Here is a 19596-nt window from a genome sequence, read left to right as displayed (position 1 = left end):
TTTCTTAGGGACCTAAGCCATTAATTCTCGTGTTGCAGTTGATTGTATCCTCCGTTGTCCATTTCATCTGGTGGCTAAGATGAGGGTTATTCCGTTTAATCCCGTGCTAGTTTAGTACTATCATTATGGAAAGTTTAGTTTCGAAACATGTTCCGTCTCTGTGAATCGAGTCTAACTGGAGTCTTGTTTGTTTTTATTTTATTCTTTGTCTAAACCGAAGCTAGGAAATTAGATGAATCAACTGTTGATTGATTTGTTTGATGTTAAAAGACGGCTATATATAAGTATACGTATAGTATGGATTGGTTAGCCGGATACAGGGAAGTACTTCTGTATCGGCATGTCTGTGTGGAGATTACGGGGCGTACAGGGAAGCACTTTTGTACCACGTATGAGCTGCGGGAGTACAGGGAAACACTTCTGTACTACGTGGCAATTGTTTGTGTTGAGATTGCGGGGCGTACAGGGAAGCACTTTTGTACCACGCATGAACCGCGGGAGTGTAGGGAAGCACTTCTATACTACGTAGCATTGTGTATGAGGAGAATGTGGGAGTACAGGGAAGCACTTCTGTACTACGCATACTTTTGGTATACATGAACATAAATATTTATATCCGTACGAGGAGAATGCGGAGTGCAAAGAATAGCTATGTACTATAAGCGCCTTGGTTGTTATGTGTGGCACAATAGGTGTCGTGTTTGTTTCATGCTAGAGCTACGCCTACATAGTCGTAGTGCTATGTACTGAGTCAGTGGTTTGCGGTTTAACATCTCATACCTCACTGAGTAACTCTCCTGTTGCTCACCCTTCTTTTTTCCCCCTTTCAGGTGAGACTGTTGAGCATGAGTGATTGCTATCGGATTGGTGCTTTTGGGCGTTTACTTCTTTCCATTTCAGACTTGCGGGTTTTATGGTTTTATCGTATTTTCTGGTTTTATTCCATTATTTGGATTTATGACTATTTGTCGGATTTATGATTTTTGCAAACGATTTATGAGGATTAATAAATATAGATTTCACGATTATTATTTATTATTTTATTTTGGAGATAATGGGTATTACATAGGTTTTAATTGAAAAGTGGATTAATTGGTGCATTGATGGGCCAGACTCAAGACAAGAGTTGTGTTGTTTACTTGTGCTCCACAAATTTGTGTTGTCTTCTAAACACAAATATTGGACTGCTACTTTATTGTGGCGTCACCTACAATGTGTTCGTGTTTGATTTTCTCTTTGCAAGGTTTTAAGTCCTTGCAGTACGCATAGACTACGATCCTGGTTGTGCGACGTGTCGTCTCCTTAAGCTGTACACACTGTCTAATACAACACACATACAATTTTCCTTCTAGAAGGTTTCCTCAATTTAAGCTGTGGTTATTAATGGTTCTGACTTGTGACGTTTTTTCTTTTGGAATTTCACAGTTTATGATGTATTTCTAACTATAATTTTATTATTATTACGATTCTTTTTATTACCTTTTCCCAAATTTTACAAATTCCGTAATTCAATTTTAGATAAATTAGTGTGTTTGTCCCCCGTATATTTTCTACACCAGTATATTTTGTACACTTCGGTTCCATGCCCCTATAAGTTTTAATATCTTGGTTTTAAACAAAAATTAAGTTCCAGTTCATATGTTGTCCTAGATCATATCTCGATTGCGAATAAAACGTTGATATTTATGCATTCTTACCTTTCTGTACGTCTCTCGCTTACTTTCTTTTTCAAACTGCAACTATTCGTTGACAAACAAACAACAAACTCCAATTATTCTTCGGTTAAGAAAAAAAAAACAATGCAATGATGATAGTATAACCGGATCAAATATCCAAATTGTCGACGCCATAGCGGAAAAAATAATAGATAAACTCAAGAATTGTTCAACATAATATCAAATATTAAGAATTTACAAGTGACAAATATATCATGAATCATTTTATATGTCCAAAAAAAACCTTTTATGTACAACTTGAAGAATTTAAATTGTAATAAATACGATTATGATATATATATGTCAATAAAAATTAGGTATAATAAAAAATAAATCCATACAAAAAATCTTTGTAAATCAAATGTCGTCAAAATGAATAGAGTTTTGTCTGGACAAGAAAATCAATACTGTGGAAAAAAAATACAGAATCTTCGAAAAGCAAAAAACTATAAATAAATTTTTCAAAACAAAAAACTATAAATCAAAACGAGAAAGAAATAATTTCCAACAAGAAGGCTTATTACTTTATTAGCACTTGATTTCACCTCCAAGTGCCAAATATTCATAAAATCTACCGTTGTTAGGTACATTGTTCGCAGGCAACTTCACAATGAAATTAGCCTAGATTACAAAAAGTGCCAATCACACGCCTCAAACTCAAAACCCAATTTATGAATCTTATGCAGCTAGTTTTTAAACGTTAGCCGTTCTTGCGATTTTAGAATAGTTTCTATTGATACACAGTATAAAATACATTTTATAAAGACGAAATTTTCCTAAACTTTCTATAGCCCGAATTATGCATTTGAGCTCAACCGTTATCTTAGAAGGTGAAGATGTGAAGGCAGTTCCGTTATTAAAGACGGCTAGTCCAAGATGGCGTATGAAAATCCATGCTTCTCAAATCTTTTGTCAAAAAAAAAAAAAAAAAATCCATGCTTCTCTTTTTTACAGAACTGGTTCAGAGGGTAAGTCACCCAAACCATTGATTAGGACATCCAAATTAATATATCATATTTTCTTTTTAAAAAATCTTATTAGTATCTATAAACAAACAAAACTTATAGAATATAATTTAAAATATTGCTTACTGGGCACTATTGTTAGGATAACATTTGTTGGACTTTTCAAGAACATTTATAAATTTATTAAAAATTATTATATTAAAAATTTATTTTAAATTATGTTAAATCACTAATTAAAAGCTATCCACAAAACAGTTTTTCTCTTATTCCAATTTATTCTTTGTCTTGTTTGGTATAAATTTTTGTATGATTTTATTTTTGTTATCAGCATAGTAACCAAGATAAATAAAATATTGATATCGATGTTGCGGTTCACTACTAAAAGAGCTTGTCTCCTATTTTCAAAAATATCGGGAAACATGTTTTGAAGAAGCAAAGGCTAAGGCTAGGCAACTTGCAGTTGATGAAGCTGATTTCCAGTGAAACAAAAGCATATCATTAGAAGGAAAATACTACTAGCTTTAATTGGTGACCATTTATTAAACGGAATAAATAGAAAAACGTTGAACAAAAATTCATTTGAAGAAATGAATTGAAAGAAGAAATTGAAAAAAGAGGAACAAACGTTCCATATCAAAATTAGAGGAGAAAAATATTTATTCTTTAGTTCAATTTATACGAGGAAAAATGAGGAATGAAATGAGACCTACATATTATTAATTTGACAAAAAAATCAAGTTAACTGGTATCAGAGAAATAACAAATTCATCATATTTGTTTCCCTAAAATACGGTCACCAATTAGAGCTATATGATGGTTATTTTATGGAACTAAAGATTTTTCGAGAAATATACACGTGAAAATTCGAGAACCTATTGAAGTGTTTTTAAAAAAAAAAAATTTGAGGATCGTTATCAAAACACATAAATTTCTTATCGCATATTGTTGATCATTTCGGTAGTGGTCACCATATTTGAAAGAAGTTTTTCAAAATTGAAGCTGGTGAAAAAAAAATTGTGGTCTACCATTTCATAAAAAGGTTAAATGGCCTGGTTATGTTATCGATGGAGACAAATACGGTTGAAAAACTTGATTGTATCAATTAAATGGATAATTTTGTTTAAAAAATGCAAGAAGAGTTATTTTCAACAATAAGTGTTCTAAATATCACTGTTTTTATACAATTTCTTAAATTCGTTTCTTAAGTGAAAATTTGAAGTTATTTTTGTATTATTTTGTGATCTTGATCAAATGTGTATAAAGGCATAGCTTTTATTTGGCTTGGGGCAGTACAAAACTTTAGACCGGTACTGCCCTTTTAGCTTAGTGCATTCACCCATGACGAATGAAAACTAAACTTATAACTAATCTCCCTCATGACAATCCTTTGATATGATGTAATCAGGTAAGAATCTCTTAATAAGCTATTCTGTTTTGTTTTTGTTTTCTATTTCCAAATACGTAAAACTGAGTTACTATCCGTAGAATATAATAATAATGTTTATATATTTGATTAGTAACTAAAAAACAGAAGCACTAAAGATTAACAAATAGTCTTAGAATTTATTAATATCTTTCAGAAACGTTTTCAAACAAAATAATTAATTTTGGGTAATTCTATTAACTAGCATCAAAAATATTTTGTTCCAAAACTAGCTCTTGAAGATAAAAATCAGTAAACAGCATTCATTAAAGAGTTTATATTCTTATTTATAATTTTATTTCATTAGATATTTACTAATAAATAAAATAAATAAATATCAAACATTTGGAAACTATTAAGCGTAAAAGTCTTTATAAAAATATTTTTTTAAGAAATTAACTCAAGAAAACTTTCTAAATTTGTAATTAAATCTCCTAAATTTATGTTATCTATATTTAAGAAAGTTTTCATGAATTTGTATAAAACCTTCCAAAAGATTATAAAATCTTCCATAAGATATATCTAGAAATTTTGTATCCATTTCTTCAATAACTCAAATTTAGTTAGTAAAACTAACATTTATAAGTTTTAAAATGGTTAAATAATTTCTAAACTATATGAATATATCATGGACATCTATTCTTTCTCTTTCATATTTTAAACTTTTTTAGTTTTATATTAAAATAATGAGACATCTACCAATAATAGTGTTAATAGAGAAAAAAAAACTGTAGGCCTATAATTGACCCCCCACAGCCACGTTATTCTTTTTGCTGATTTGTCTTTTGTTTAGACTAGCACCTTTATGAGTTACTTTTGACGAAGTCTTATTTTATTGATAAACGAACAACACCTTTGTAATCCGACGCGCGAAATTGGTGATCAATAGTTATAAATTTATAATCAACTTAAGAGAACTGTTTATATTTTTCAACTCTTTTTTTTCACCTGATTTTATTAAGAAAAAACACGAACGATTACAAGATTGTGGTTTTACACCGAAAAGATTACACCCGGTACACAAGCCAACGGTCACACCAACCTTGGAAACTAAGCCCTTACAAGGGATTCTAACAAACACATACACATAACAATAAATAAAAATAAAGACAACTGAAAACAAAACTCACCGGCGTAGATTCGAAACGAGCATGAAACAACAGATTCAGAACTCCATGAAAGATATTTATAGAGATTGTCCTCGACCAAACCACCAATAAGCCACTTCCTCTTTGAACAACGAGGCAATACCTCAGGACCAAATAACCAAACTACACCTTTCGACAAGTTGGAATCAACATATTCACCACACTCTTGGAAACGGCAGGGCAAACACGACCGTTGAATGCCTAGTGATGGAGCTTATGAAGAAACCAGATCACACCTGGATCTGACAGAGAAACAAGGAACCAAGCCTAACCGAACTCAGAGACACCAATCGCACATGTCTGGCTCACTACAGAACTGGAAAGAATCCACAGCAGCTTCCAAAAAAGTGAACAAGCCCACCCAAAATCTCACCAGTAACAAGATAGAGAAAGGAATTGAGAAACAAACCGTTGATCTAACGATCCGGTATTTCACTTCAGAAATCTAACACAGATCTGAGAAAGAAAGCTAAAGCTTTTCCAACCAAAATCTCCCTCAAAATAGATTCTAGTCGCTACACGCAGAACATATGTTAAATAGAAGGAAAACTAAGCAGGTTGGGACCGGAGCTGGCGTTAACGAAACCACCACGCACCGGTCATCGGAGAAACTCAGACTGCAAATAGGAGGAGAGAAGGCGGAGAAACCAGAGGGAGGAGAGAGAAGGAGATATTGTGTTTAACGGTAGATTGCCAAACTAGTATTTTACAACTCAAACTTCTTTTTTTTTGGTAAAATGTTAAATATTTTTACCAATTTTGAATTTTGACAGACTATACATAGAGAACAAGTAGCGGAAAAAGAAAAACAACACCGTAACCACTACGCAGCAACAAAGAAACAAACCGAGAACAACACAAACACAAGCGAGTAAGTGGTTTAAAAGCGAGACGATGCCGGACCTACCAACCGCAAGTACTAGATGAGAAACACGATGGTTACCGCGAGCTACCGAGAGAAGGGTGTCCTCAAACCCTGATTGAAACGGCTCTTACAGCTTTCAAAGAGAACTCAAAGCTTACCCGAGAGAAGAATCTGAGCTCGAGCCCAAAGTAGGCCAAAAAAAGAGACCATCGGCAGTACGAGGAGAAGATGCCGTCGTTCAGTATTTTGCGCTGGAGATTACCGTGTCTTTTGCAGTCCACTGGAACCGTACCCATCTAACTGTATCCTCATACGAGAGGACAAGATCGAAATACAGACAACCCCTCCGGAGGAGATAAATCCGAAGCCACACTCTGAACCTGGGGCCTAACTAACAAACCACGAACCAACCTGAGCCGTTAACTGTCATCTAGCAACAAACACTCTGCTGCTGAGATTATTTGAGCAGAGCCAGAGACGGGCAGGCCACAACCACCGACATCATTTCGATATGAAGGGTGAGGTAAATTTAGAACTAAGACAAAGCTGAGCCAACCGGAGCTAAACCCTCACCAACTCAAACTCTATTGTGTATAATATTAGCTTTTTGTTTTGTTTCTACTTCATACACGTGAATTAAAGATTGTTTCTACTTCATACATCTGTTTCTTTTGCTCCAACCACTCCTAAGTCGACGAGCCAGCAACTGTTTTTTTTTTTTTTTTCTTATTGTTCATAAGAAACGACAATATAACAGTTTGACAAAGAAAAGACAATGCAAGTATGTAACTCGTTTCTTGAACTTTTCAAAATAGTTATAAAAATTAGTTGATGTCTATTTACTTTCAGATTTTCAGTATCATGCCATCGATGGTCGATGTAGACGTGCAACCAAACATCACGTCTATAATATTGAATTCCGAATTTTATATATAGCATGATTCATGACATTTGACATTCAAATGTTGGCGACTTAATTATATAAGCATTTTAACTTAAGGAAAACAGGAAAATAATGCGGACTTTAGTTCATTTTGTCTATATTTATTAAATGTTGAATAACTATACACTTTATAGTTGGCATATAATATGTATTGGTATCAATTCAGTTTTAGAAACCCATCGACACACAATAGTTTATACTAATACTTTCATTGTTTGTTATACATTTCCAAGTAATATATGAAACTACGGAATGGTTGATTCATCCGTGCACGGTGCATTTATTTTTTCTGGTTCGGTTATGCTTTTTTTTTTGTTGTGTCTTTTTATTGTATTGTAGGTTATTTTTACTTTTCTGTCACTTTCGAATTTTCTTTTTATTTCTTTCACATTTACACCAATGTATACAGAACTGTAGTGAGTCTCAGTATTTAGTATATTCAAAGTCAATGACAATTTTGATTGAAAAAATAAAAGAAGATTCATATTTTTTTAACGCATCTATGGAAATTAATTATTTTATATTCTTATGTGTAGACTGGATATACTTTTTTCACTGGAGACGCTCCCATGGAAACACCTAAGTTTTTTTTTTGTTCAACCACATATGTTTATGTATACGAGTCTTAAAAATGATTTCAAGAAACTTTAAAAAATTAAAATAGTTCTAGTATTTTTTTTAAACAGTTAAACGCAAATGAGAGGTAAAACCTACATGAATGGTTGTAAGCAGTGTTTTGAAACCCGGTCCGGATCGGCGGTCTAACTGGTAAACTCGATGATCCGATGTATAATTTGGTTTGAGTTTTATAAAAAAACCATAAAAAACCAATAAAACCCATAAAAAACCATTAAAATCCGGAATCCGACTACCGATTTAACCAGTGGTTGAATTAGTAGGTAATTTTTACTTTATATTCTTAGATTTTTTTTAATTTAGGTTACTAGAATCTGTTTTGTATTCTAATTAAGAATTTAAGTTTTAGTGTTTATCATATATAATACTAATTAAACTATTTATTTGTGATTTTTAGATTTTAATGAACATTTAACTATGTCAATTGAAGAAAATGAAGTTAACAATGATAGAGAGAAAAATAAAATAGTTCATGTGATTTGGTATTAGTTTATTTTTGTTATCAACAATCTATTACAATTTGATGTTTTAATTTTGGTTTATTTTGGATTTAAAGTATAATTTTATTATTCACGTTTTAAATACTTATGAATTTTAAGTCTTGATATTTTTATCAAATGCCATAACCCTTAACTTGTTATTTTGTAAACTTTGTTTGATATGTCATTCAGTTTTCTGATATTTTGTAAACTTTGTTTGAAACATAAAGTATATATTATATTTTTAATTGCTAATATATTATTATATAAAAATTAATTAATTAATTAATTCCCAGTTTGCCGGCGATCGATCCAATAACCTGGTGACTCATAAAATTATCCGGTTCAATGTCCGGGTCGAGTTTAAAAACATTAGTTGCAATAATAAATAAGTCTTAATTAGAATTACATTGGTATTCTTAATAATAATGTAAGTAGATAATGTCAGCTGAAAAAAAAACACTAGATAATGTAGCAGACTAAAATCCCCTGTTCTAAAAAAGACGGTAGCTCAGTAAAAATTTATTACACCCTCCCCCTCCTTCTCAGTTTAGTACATAACGTAGCAGACTAAAAAATAAATCCCAAAAAATGTAGTAGACTAAAATCCACTGTTCTAAAATTACTTCACGTGCATGCACGCTCCTAGCTACCTATCAAAGTTCAAAGACACCACTTGCCTTGCTGACGTGTGAATCGGGAGGCTTGGATATAAATACGTACATAACCTCTCTGTCCTTCTATTGTCCTCTGAACATAGAGAGAGAGAGAGAGAAAAAAAGGAGAAAGATGGAGAACGGTAAATGCAACGGAGGCGCGACGGCGAAGTTACCGGAGATCAAATTCACCAAGCTTTTCATTAACGGCCAGTTCCTTGATGCTGCTTCAGGTTTTTAAATTTCACTACTTATCTACTTAATCTCACAACTCCAAAACGTTGACATTAACAGAATAAAATATGTATCAAGATCCTTCCTATTTTCTGATTTTGGCTTTGACTATATAAATCCCTGCCTCAGATTCTTCTCTGTGCATTTAACAAAATAATGTCTCCCCAAAAAGATTGAAAATGTTTTGATCGTTCTGAAATATATGAAACTTGAAACAATTATGATTTAGGATACGTATAATCCACACACAGATATTTTTGATATTTTGAGAACCAGGTAATATATGCATGTTAAACACTTCAATTTCTGGGATGACACCAATGTCTTGTTTCAGTATCCTTAGGATCTGGTTTCATTGGATGCGAATCATGAGACTAGACCAATCCCTAAAATATGTACAACTAAAAGTTTTCCAGTGGCTAATTTGGATGACTATTAAATTGTTGGAAGAAACATTTTTTCTTCTGACAACCTATATTAAAAGCTTTCCTGACTGGAAACATGTTTTACTCTCAAACACCAGTGCTTGATGGTCCCACCTGACTATTTCTCTTCTCAGCCACAAATTTATAATTTTCTTCTCTAATATTTTTCTTCCTTTTCTAGAAGTTTTTTTTGGTGCAACCTTTTCTAGAAGTTTTGTTTTACTAATATTATTGCTAAAGTATTGTTCTTAACAATGAAAACGAAGATGTCAAAACTCGTGATTGAATATTGAACCGGCTGGTTGATTTAATTTGGCATAATATTTGATCTTTTTCTGAAACATAATATTTGATCATTCAGTTTTTGTTTTAATGTGTTTAAACTTTAAAGGTAAAACCTTTGAAACCATAGACCCAAGGAACGGTGAAGTGATCGCGAAAATAGCAGCAGGAGACAAAGAAGACGTTGACTTGGCCGTTAACGCTGCACGTCACGCCTTCGATCATGGTCCTTGGCCTCGAATGACTGGCTTCGTACGTTCCTATCTTTCTCACCTCATGTTTTTTATTGTACCTACCCGTTTTTAATTTGGTTAGCAAATTATTGATAAATAATATATAAAATAAAAAATAATTGATATTTATTGATTGATGTGGTCCCATACGTAGTGGGTCACTAATAAATATGTATTTATTAGGGTTGTATCTTAGTATATATCCATACTGATTCGTGTATTTTTTTCAGTATAGGGAACGAGTCCAGATTTGACTTATTTTTGCTGTTAGTGTCACGAAGTCATTTTCATGTTATTAAGAAAAACGTTTACCCATATTCAGAAAACTCTATCTAAGTTTACTTATATTTTATAACAATCTTGTTTTGATAAGGTTGTTTGTATTATTAAATTAGATGAATTTTCAACCTAAAACTAAATGATGATAAATAGATTGATTCATATTAATTATGATCATATTTTAATTTTCCATGTATATATACAAATTTAGTTTTATGTGTAATAAACTAATTTTGATAAGGTCGTTTATAATTGTATGCTTCGGTGATTTTAATCGGATCAGGAGAGGGCAAGGATTATCAACAAATATACAGACTTAATACAGCAGAATATTGAAGAATTGGCTGCTCTTGATGCGGTTGACGGCGGAAAATTGTTCCAAGTGGGAAAAATGAATGACATTCCGGCTGCAGCCGGACATTTCCGGTACTATGCGGGTGCGGCGGATAAAATCCACGGCGAGACACTTCGAATGACACGTCCGTCTTTGTTCGGATACACACTTAAAGAACCTATTGGAGTGGTCGGCCACATCATCCCTTGGAATTTTCCAAGCATTATGTTTGCCATGAAAGTGGCTCCGGCTTTAGCTGCTGGTTGCACCATGGTGGTCAAGCCAGCAGAGCAGACACCACTCTCTGCTTTGTTCTATGCTCATCTCTCGAAAGAAGTAAGTTTATCTATCTCATTTTTTATTTATTAAGTATGTTCTATACATAATTTTTTTAAAACAAACTTTTTCTAAATAATAGTATCATATGAAATATCTCTTTGTTTGTTTGTATATCGTGGTTGTTCTATACATAATTTTTTAAAACAAACATTTTCTAAAATCATATAAAATATCGCTTTGTTTGTTTGTTTGTTTGTAATTTGTATATTGTGGTTACGTATACGTTTACTCTTAATACTATATAACATAAACAAAGAAACAATCCATACACATAAACAAATATAAACAAAGAAACAATCCATACACATAAACAAAGAAACAATCCATACACATAAAACACTAAAAGCTTTGGTATCATTTTAAAAGTAAACACACAACTATAGCTTGTTCATAGTAATGCCAAACGTGTAGGCAATCGAAGAAATTAAAGCTTAACTATCTAAACATTGTATTTATTTTTGTTGAAAATTCACAGGCGGGATTTCCTGATGGCGTGATCAACGTGGTGACTGGATTTGGATCAACTGCTGGAGCTGCCATTGCCTCCCATATGGACATTGACAAAGTAAAATAACTATCGTCTTATGAGATAATTAGTTTGTGGATTCATCAAGTAATGGGGCTTTTGTTAGTTGTATGTGAATTCATGTCTTTTGTTTTTTTGTGCTCAGGTTAGTTTCACGGGATCAACTGATGTTGGGAGGAAGATAATGCAAGCCGCAGCCACAAGCAATCTAAAAAAAGTGTCCCTTGAATTAGGCGGAAAATCGCCTCTTCTCATTTTCGATGATGCAGATGTTAACAAAGCCGCCGAACTTGCGCTACTAGGTTGCTTCTACAACAAGGTATAATATCATAGAGGCCAAATATCAACCAATATTGTGACATTGTTATGTAAAACATATTTGGTGGATTGTGCAGGGTGAGATCTGCGTGGCGAGCTCTCGTGTGTTTGTCCAAGAAGGTATATACGATAAGGTTGTAGCGAAAATGGTGGAGAAGGTTAAAGACTGGCCCGTTGGTGACCCTTTTGATTCCACTTCTCGACAAGGACCTCAAGTAAAATAGACTAGTTCATTGATCTTTGATTATGAGTAGATTTAAGTAGATTATATTAGTTGATTATTTTTTGGTGTCTTCAGGTGGATAAAAAACAATATGAGAAGGTTCTCTCTTACATTGAGCATGGCAAAAACGAAGGAGCTACGTTATTAACTGGAGGGAACGCTATTGGAGACAAAGGATACTACATCGAACCAACTATATTCGCAGATGTCACGGTAATATTACACATTTCTTGAATCCTTCGGACTAGGACCGGGACCAGAAATGTCGCGTAAGTCCCTAGTAACAAGTTTGTTTTAAATAATGGGTTTTTATTTTTGTTGGTTACAGGACGATATGAAGATATACAAAGAAGAAATCTTTGGACCAGTTATGTCTTTGATGAAATTCAAGTAAAGCAAACGAAAACTCCCCCATTTTCTCTTCTCATTCTTGATCACATTCCATAGAACACTAAACATCTCTATATATATTTGCTTCCACAGGACTATGGAGGAAGGAATCAAATGCGCAAACAACACGAAATACGGTCTAGCAGCTGGAATAGTGAGCCAAAACGTTGACGTGATCAACACGGTTTCGAGATCAATCAAAGCTGGAGTCATTTGGGTTAACTGCTACTTCGCATTTGACCTCGACTCGCCTTACGGTGGCTACAAGATGAGTGGTAATTGTCGTGAAAGTGGCATGGACGCTCTCGATAGCTATCTTCAAGTCAAATCCATTGCTATGCCTCTTCACAACTCCCCTTGGATGTAGCCAAATTGTCCATAGTTAAAATACAAACGTAATCATTAATAAAAGCATGTGTGATCTTTTTTTTACAGTACGTTTTTCTTTTGTCCATTTACTAAATCAATAAGAGTTTTGTTATTTTTTGAAACACTAGTTAACAAAAGAGGTTTATTATTTGTCTCGTACAAGTGATTTTTCGTTCAAACGTGTACACTCCTTTTTAGCAAATCTTATTCGAGCAGTAAGGATCTTCGGATTAGGATGTCAACAATTGCTTCTTCTTTTTTTTTTTTGCAACAAATTTTATCAGTACGTGTAGCTGGATCTCCGTTTAACAATGATTATAGTGTCCAATTGCATGTCAAGGAGTCTTATAGCTATTTCAGAAATCTACATTTCTAATGTCTATGTATATCTCTCACTCCACCAGCATCCGCACCTCCCGTTCCCGTTAGATTCTATTAAATGTGTAAATGATAACTATACGAATTTAGTTTGGTATATGGTTTGACATGTACCTAACTTTAAGTTATTAATCTTGTACCATAACCAAGATATGAGTGGAGAATACTGAAGCTCGAACAATACTTACTGAAAGAGCCACTAAACAGCCTGAATTCACATCATAGCTGCCTCGATGTCCTGAGATCTTTTGAAATTGCTTTAAATTTCTCTCCTAGAAGCATGCCCAGGCCGTTACTTTTATTGAATAAAAAATACAAATCAAAATCAGGAAACAAATGGCCCAATACTTTTAGAATCCACTTGCAGTTGCAGCTGATGATGATCAATTGCCTGTTCCAAATGACTTACTCCTTGGTGAGGCTTGAAGCAGCATGGATTTGAGAGACTTGACGAGGAAATAAAACAATGCATGGATTTGAGAGACTTGTCATGGCTATTACAATAATCCTTACTAATCCATATCAATAAAACTTGTAACCATCAAACAAAAGTTACAGAAACTTAATAATTCTGAATTCCCCCAAGACGAAAAACAAAAACATAATCTTTCTTGAATCTAATAAAACAAACACACAAACCTAGTGTTATTAAATGATTCAATCACTGAGATTGACATCAGAATCATTGTCCATCCCCTCATCTTCACTCTCACCACCATCATCATCATGATGAGTCTCGTTCTCCTCCTCTTCTTCACGTAGCCTAGCGATCTCAGACTGAGCTCTCTCCACAATCTGTTTCTTCTGCAACTCCAAATCCCTCTGAAACTCACCTCTCATCTTCTCCAACTCCTTCATCTGCTCCTTCTTACTCCTCTCCATCTTCTCATAAACCTTGCCAAACCTCTCAACCGACTCCGCCAAGAGCTTATACGACGCCGCATCGTCCCCCTTCTTCCTCCTCCTCTCATACTCAACCTCCTCCTCCTCATCATCATCCTCCTCCGAATCACCAGGACTATCCATCATCTCATCAAAACCATTACTCTTCTCCAAATAAACCTTAGTGTTCATAAACACAAACTCCCCCGAATCAACCCCACAGGCTAAACCGAACTCCGGTTTAGCCGAAGAACCGCCACCGCCGAGCAACATATCCATCTTGTTGAAAAACGACCACTTGCTCGAACCCAACCCTAACTTGTCCACCTTGACCTTCTCCTTCTTATACTTCCTCTTCAAGTTATCGACCATTCTCCGACACTGCGTCTCCGACCTCTCCGACCGAAGCTCCTCGCTGACTTTCTCCGCGACCTCGTTCCAGTCCTCGTTCCTCAAGCTCCTCCGACCCAACTGCAAGAACCTGTCTCCCCACACCTCCAGCACCACGAACGCCTCTTGCTCGGCTTTCGTCTCGCTCGCACCGGAGCCGAAGTCGTAACCGGGAACCGGTTTAGTCGGTTTAAGCCTCTTTTGAAACCTCTCGCGATGACTGTATCCTCCTCCTCCTCCTACTCCTACGTCGTCTTCTTGGTCCTCCTCGTCGTCTTCTTCTTCGTGGTAATACGCGTGGCGCTTGGGAATGGGCCGGGTGTACATGGGATGGGTTTGACGATTCAGAGGGTAGAACTTCTTTGGGTATCCGGTTTCGTCTTCACTGTCACCCATCTGAGAAGACGATAGAGAGAAGAGAGAGAGATCTAGGGTTTCGAATTTGGAAGAAAGGTACCTGATTTAGTCACCGGAAGAGAAAGATCTTCGAGGGAGGAGTGAGGATCGGTGGAATTTGAGGTTGTTAAAGGCCGTCTAAGGGGGGGAAAGAGATCTGCATATTCAGCAGCGTCGGAGGGGGAAGCTAAACACCACCGATGAGTTGAAGCCAGTGACGGAGTTTTGTCGTGGCGTTTTGTCTAATTGGGCCATATGTTTTGGATAGACTCAATAGGCCCAATAAGGCTTATCTATTGTTTAAGTTTTTGTTTAGCACAAAGACTCTTTAACTAAACAAATTGTATAACTATAAAAGAAGAAATTAAGAGACTTAACTAGAGTCTATAGCTAAGTGCATGTTTAATGGGGAAGAAACCGATTCTTAGCTTTTTTAGTCAAAAATTAAGAAACAGTTTCTTATATTCCGTGAAGAACCCACATTCTAAGAATCTCTCATTAATCATGTTCTAACTTCGGTTCATTCGGATCAGTTTGTATTTATTGCTATCAAAACTAATGGATGTTTTTTTTTCTGGTCCAACTTCAGTTAAAATCTTTTTAAATTGTTATGAATCTAGGTTAATTTGGTTCATGAATTTTTATATATTTTAGCTAAATTTGATATAATTTGGTATATATTGGGTTTATAAGAAAAAAAAATTTTGGGTTCAACCTAACCTAAGTAACTGAACTAGACGCAAAAACCAAAAAAACTCGGTTTGATTTAATTTGGTTTGGGAACTGGTTCGGTTTAAATTTTCAGCCCTTCATCAACTTCTGTATCAAGCGATGTGCAATATTGTTTTAGTTGGGTTTAATTTTCAGAGATATTTTATTCAAAGAAAATGTAGTAGTACTAGTTTAATTGTGTCGAATTCAATGTAAAGAAGTGTAATGATTTCTGTAGTTGCACAAGTTATAATAATGGTCTAACAAATTTGAAGAAAACAAAGATAGTAGTACTAATTAAATACACTAATAGAGAAATGCCATAACTATTCATTAAATATATGTTTGTTTCTGTGGTTTAGTATAAGTAGATGAAAGTTGTGCTTATTGCCAATGAAAATGTCGACCACGCTCCAATGCTGGTGTGTAATTATTATGCATCAAAAAAGGAAGTACACTTATTACTTTGTCCTGTTTTTAATTTTCTCTTCGTATAATCTTAGTAGAAATGATGATAGTACTAAGTATCACAATAATGACAAAGTATTATTATCAACGATTATTGCATCATACTGAATAAATAATACATACTTTCGTACAATTTGACTCGGGGTTCATTTGTGATCTTGAATAACTCTTGATTTGAAGCGATCATGTGCATAACATTATATAACGAATCAAAAATCTATAGTGCCATAATTTGAGCCGTGACCAATACAAAAGATCTTAAAGATAAAGAGTTACCCCACTGAATCAGCTTGTTTCTAATTATATGAATAATGAATCAGCGTGGCAACAATAAGGAGACGGAAGCTTTGGCTAAGCAAGCCTTGATGAATGAATCTTTTGTATTGGCTTCTTTGGACATTGGAGTTTAAGTATTAATGAAAGTTTGTGTTACAAAAAAAAAAGAATAATGAATCCATAAGAAACAAGAATTAGTATGACCTAACTCTTCCTAGTTCTGTCAATGCCCTACTACATAAGTTACCCAAGGAAAGAAAGATATGATACATGAGTTCGTATCCCTGCTTTCAGGATGCCATAAGTAGAATTGATGTTTGAATTGGCATTGTGGACTATATAACTTCCTTTGAATCTCATTAACATGTAGAATCACAGTTTGTTTCCTAGGTAGACATGATTATCCTTAGTACTTGTTTATTGAGCTACTAGATGCTTCGTGCTTGAATGTAAGAAAATATTTCAATGATTGTAAACCTAAAAAATGTAGTTTCAGTTTTTTTATTAACTATTTTCATACCCTAATTTTATTGTTAGTGAAACTTTCCAGTTATTTGAAAGATATATACGTGTATATATATATTGTAACAACGAAAGTTAAAAACAAAAAAAGATCTAAAAAATATGTTACACCACTGTTAGGATTAGCTTATTTCTAATTACATGAATCCATAAGAAACAAGATTAGTATTTTTTTTTGTATAACAAGAATTAGTATTAGTCTTAACTCTTACCAGCTCTGTCAATGCCAGATTACATAAGTTACCCAAGGAAAAAAGGATTTGATAAATGAGTTCGTATCCCTGCTTTCAGGATGCCGTAACTGGATTTGATACTTGAATTGGCATTTTGGACTATATAACTTCGTTTGAATCTCATTAACATGTAATATAACTATTCCTAGAAAGTCATGTTACATTTAATATCTAATTTTATCATTTAAATTTTGGGCCTACAAGAAATTTTTATTGGGCTATCAATAATTAAATTTAAACAATAGATGATCAATTGGATTTATATATAGTATAAATAAAATAAATATAAATATTATCAAAAATTGTATATAAATATTTTCTCTAATTTTGTAATTAGTAATAAAATTAATGTTATTATACATTAATATATATATTTTATTATATATTAAATTTATTATACAAATAATTAGTTATCTTTTATAAAATGAAAAACATTATATCAAATTTTACTATTTTATAGTTATATCTATCATTTTAAAATAAAAAATTGTAATTAACTAAATATGATAAAATTATTTTAAATTGATAAATTAATATATTTTATTTTGACAAACATTAAAAATTTATGCTAGAAATATAATATGTTGGTAGAACGGGTTAACATTAGTAAATTAGATAATTCATGTATAAAATTAACTTATCTTAAACTTTTATATATATATATATAGTTATTATCTTAAATGAATAAACATAAAAAAATACTGATAAAGGAAATCTAGCGCTTTGAATTACGGATCAGGATCATAATAGTTGAATAAAAATAATTTTAAAATATATATAATAAAAAATACCAAATATATGTGATGATTTGAAATAATCAATTAACTTACAGCATGAAAACTATCAAATTGTTATATTTAAGATAGTTATATATAAACATTTAAATATATAAGTAACTTAAAAAATATATTCTAATTATGTAATATATATATATAAAAACATGAAAATTAATACCCGCACAGTTGTGCGGGTCCAAATCTAGTATAACTTTAATTCTAAAATAGCATGTAATTATATCACAGTTTATTTTCTAACTAGACCTAATTATCCTTGGTACAAGTTGATTAAACTACTAGATGCTTCCTGCTCCATATAAAAAAAATATTTCACGATTGTAAAACGAATGTTAAGAACAACTAGAACACCACAAGTTTGGAATATGAACATTACAGTAATCTAATCAGATTAGTATATTAATATTGTTTTTTTATAAACTTTGAAAGGTTCAAAATTTGGTCCATATAATTCTTCCGGAGCTAACCATTAATAATACTGACAGGAGCTAACCACTGATAATACAGTGTCCAAGGCGTAATTGATCATGTTGATAATTCCAGGTACAGAAGATTGTTTAATACCAAAATAACAAATTGTCTTACAAAATTCAGTGGGTAGAGTGAGAAAAGGGTGCTAATATTGTTGGTGTTTTTATAATGTAAACCAATAAAACGTTTTTATAGATAAAATTCTAAAAACAGTGACAAGAAGTACCTAATACTGATAAACCAACATAATATTTTTTTTGGTGTAAACCAACATAATATTGCCAAAGATTTGTGAATTAACTACACTATCAACCAAAAAAATATGGTATTATGTAGTTCTTCCATATAAATAATTATAAAGTGAATTAATGGATAAAATGGTGAGATGGGGACAAAAATATAATTAGTATTGATTGGACGAACTATGAATATATCGTGATGAGCCAATTGTATTAACCAAATATCAATGAGGTGGAATGAAAACGACGGCGTACTGGAAGGGCATTTGAGTGTGAGGTGACATCTCGTGTTAAACCGTTACGAAGTTTCCAAGTCGTTGCAACAATCTTTTTCAACGCGTTATGTTGAATGGTTACGTTCGCTCTCAGCCCATTGCCAACTCTTTGAGCTTTCACCAACTTTTCTGTCTTTGGTCTTTATTTTGAGCATTTATTCCTTAATCTTTATTTGTTATTTATTTAGCAAATATATAACCCAGATTCCGTAAACAAAAGTACCTAACAGAAGATGTTAATCCTCGGTGATCCCACTAAACGAAGGACGCGCTAATGCATGTGTTTTCTTTTCTGGAAGTAGGTATTTGTTGGTGTAATGTCAAGATATATTTCCAACAAAAACAAGAACACCACATTTGATTTACTTAAGGTTCGGTTATGTTTCCTTAAGCTCGTTGATGCTGCTACCATGTTATGACAGAACCGATCGATCCTGAAATTTTATGTCATATTCCTGCTCAAACTTATCATCAATGCTTACAAGTGTATCATGAGCACGGTAAAACAACTTCTTATAGTAGGACAAATGTATATATTCAGACCTCTCATAATGATCATGTGTTTTTTGTTTTTTGAAAAAAAAAATGTTTATTTACAAGTTGTTTCAAAATAACTTGCGGTTAGTCGTAAAACGCAATTTGTTATTTGTTTTTGTTGTCGTGCGTCTGATCACAATGACTGGTCACATATCGTTATTTCATATTGTTGATAGTCTTCGTGATTATTAAAAAAAAATTGCAATATGCAACTGTTGTTGCGACTAGTCGCATAATCATAT

The 19596-nt window shown here is 33.2% G+C and overlaps 2 protein-coding genes across 2 annotated transcripts; one reads left to right on the top strand and one right to left on the bottom strand.

Moving 5' to 3' along the window:
* Positions 1–8816: 8816 nt before the first annotated feature.
* Positions 8817–12904, top strand: LOC106361781 (aldehyde dehydrogenase family 2 member C4). The gene is made up of 9 exons (XM_048776600.1): positions 8817–9063; positions 9881–10023; positions 10567–10953; positions 11432–11521; positions 11628–11801; positions 11878–12015; positions 12099–12236; positions 12352–12413; positions 12507–12904. The coding sequence occupies exons 1-9, from the start codon at positions 8964–8966 to the stop codon at positions 12778–12780; spliced, it is 1506 nt and encodes a 501-aa protein (XP_048632557.1). The 5' UTR covers positions 8817–8963; the 3' UTR covers positions 12781–12904.
* Positions 12905–13615: 711 nt separating this feature from the next.
* LOC106361780 (trihelix transcription factor ASIL2) lies at positions 13616–15187 on the bottom strand. The gene has a single exon (XM_013801583.3). The coding sequence runs from the start codon at positions 14826–14828 to the stop codon at positions 13818–13820; it is 1011 nt and encodes a 336-aa protein (XP_013657037.1). The 5' UTR covers positions 14829–15187; the 3' UTR covers positions 13616–13817.
* Between the last annotated feature and the right edge of the window lie 4409 nt (positions 15188–19596).

Source organism: Brassica napus, chromosome A3, assembly GCF_020379485.1.
Source record: "Brassica napus cultivar Da-Ae chromosome A3, Da-Ae, whole genome shotgun sequence".
Taxonomy (NCBI): domain Eukaryota; kingdom Viridiplantae; phylum Streptophyta; class Magnoliopsida; order Brassicales; family Brassicaceae; genus Brassica; species Brassica napus.
The sequence above is the reverse complement of the archived record's forward strand: the minus strand, read 5'-3'. Positions and strand labels throughout refer to the sequence as shown.

Bases quoted from the DNA above. Each gene is read 5' to 3' on its own strand.
- LOC106361780 (XM_013801583.3), bottom strand. From the start codon at position 14,828: ATGGGTGACAGTGAAGACGAAACCGGATACCCAAAGAAGTTCTACCCT.
- LOC106361781 (XM_048776600.1), top strand. From the start codon at position 8,964: ATGGAGAACGGTAAATGCAACGGAGGCGCGACGGCGAAGTTACCGGAG. The intron at 11,522-11,627 runs GTAAAATAACTA...TTTTGTGCTCAG, and splicing joins CCCATATGGACATTGACAAA to GTTAGTTTCACGGGATCAAC. The intron at 12,237-12,351 runs GTAATATTACAC...TGTTGGTTACAG, and splicing joins CTATATTCGCAGATGTCACG to GACGATATGAAGATATACAA.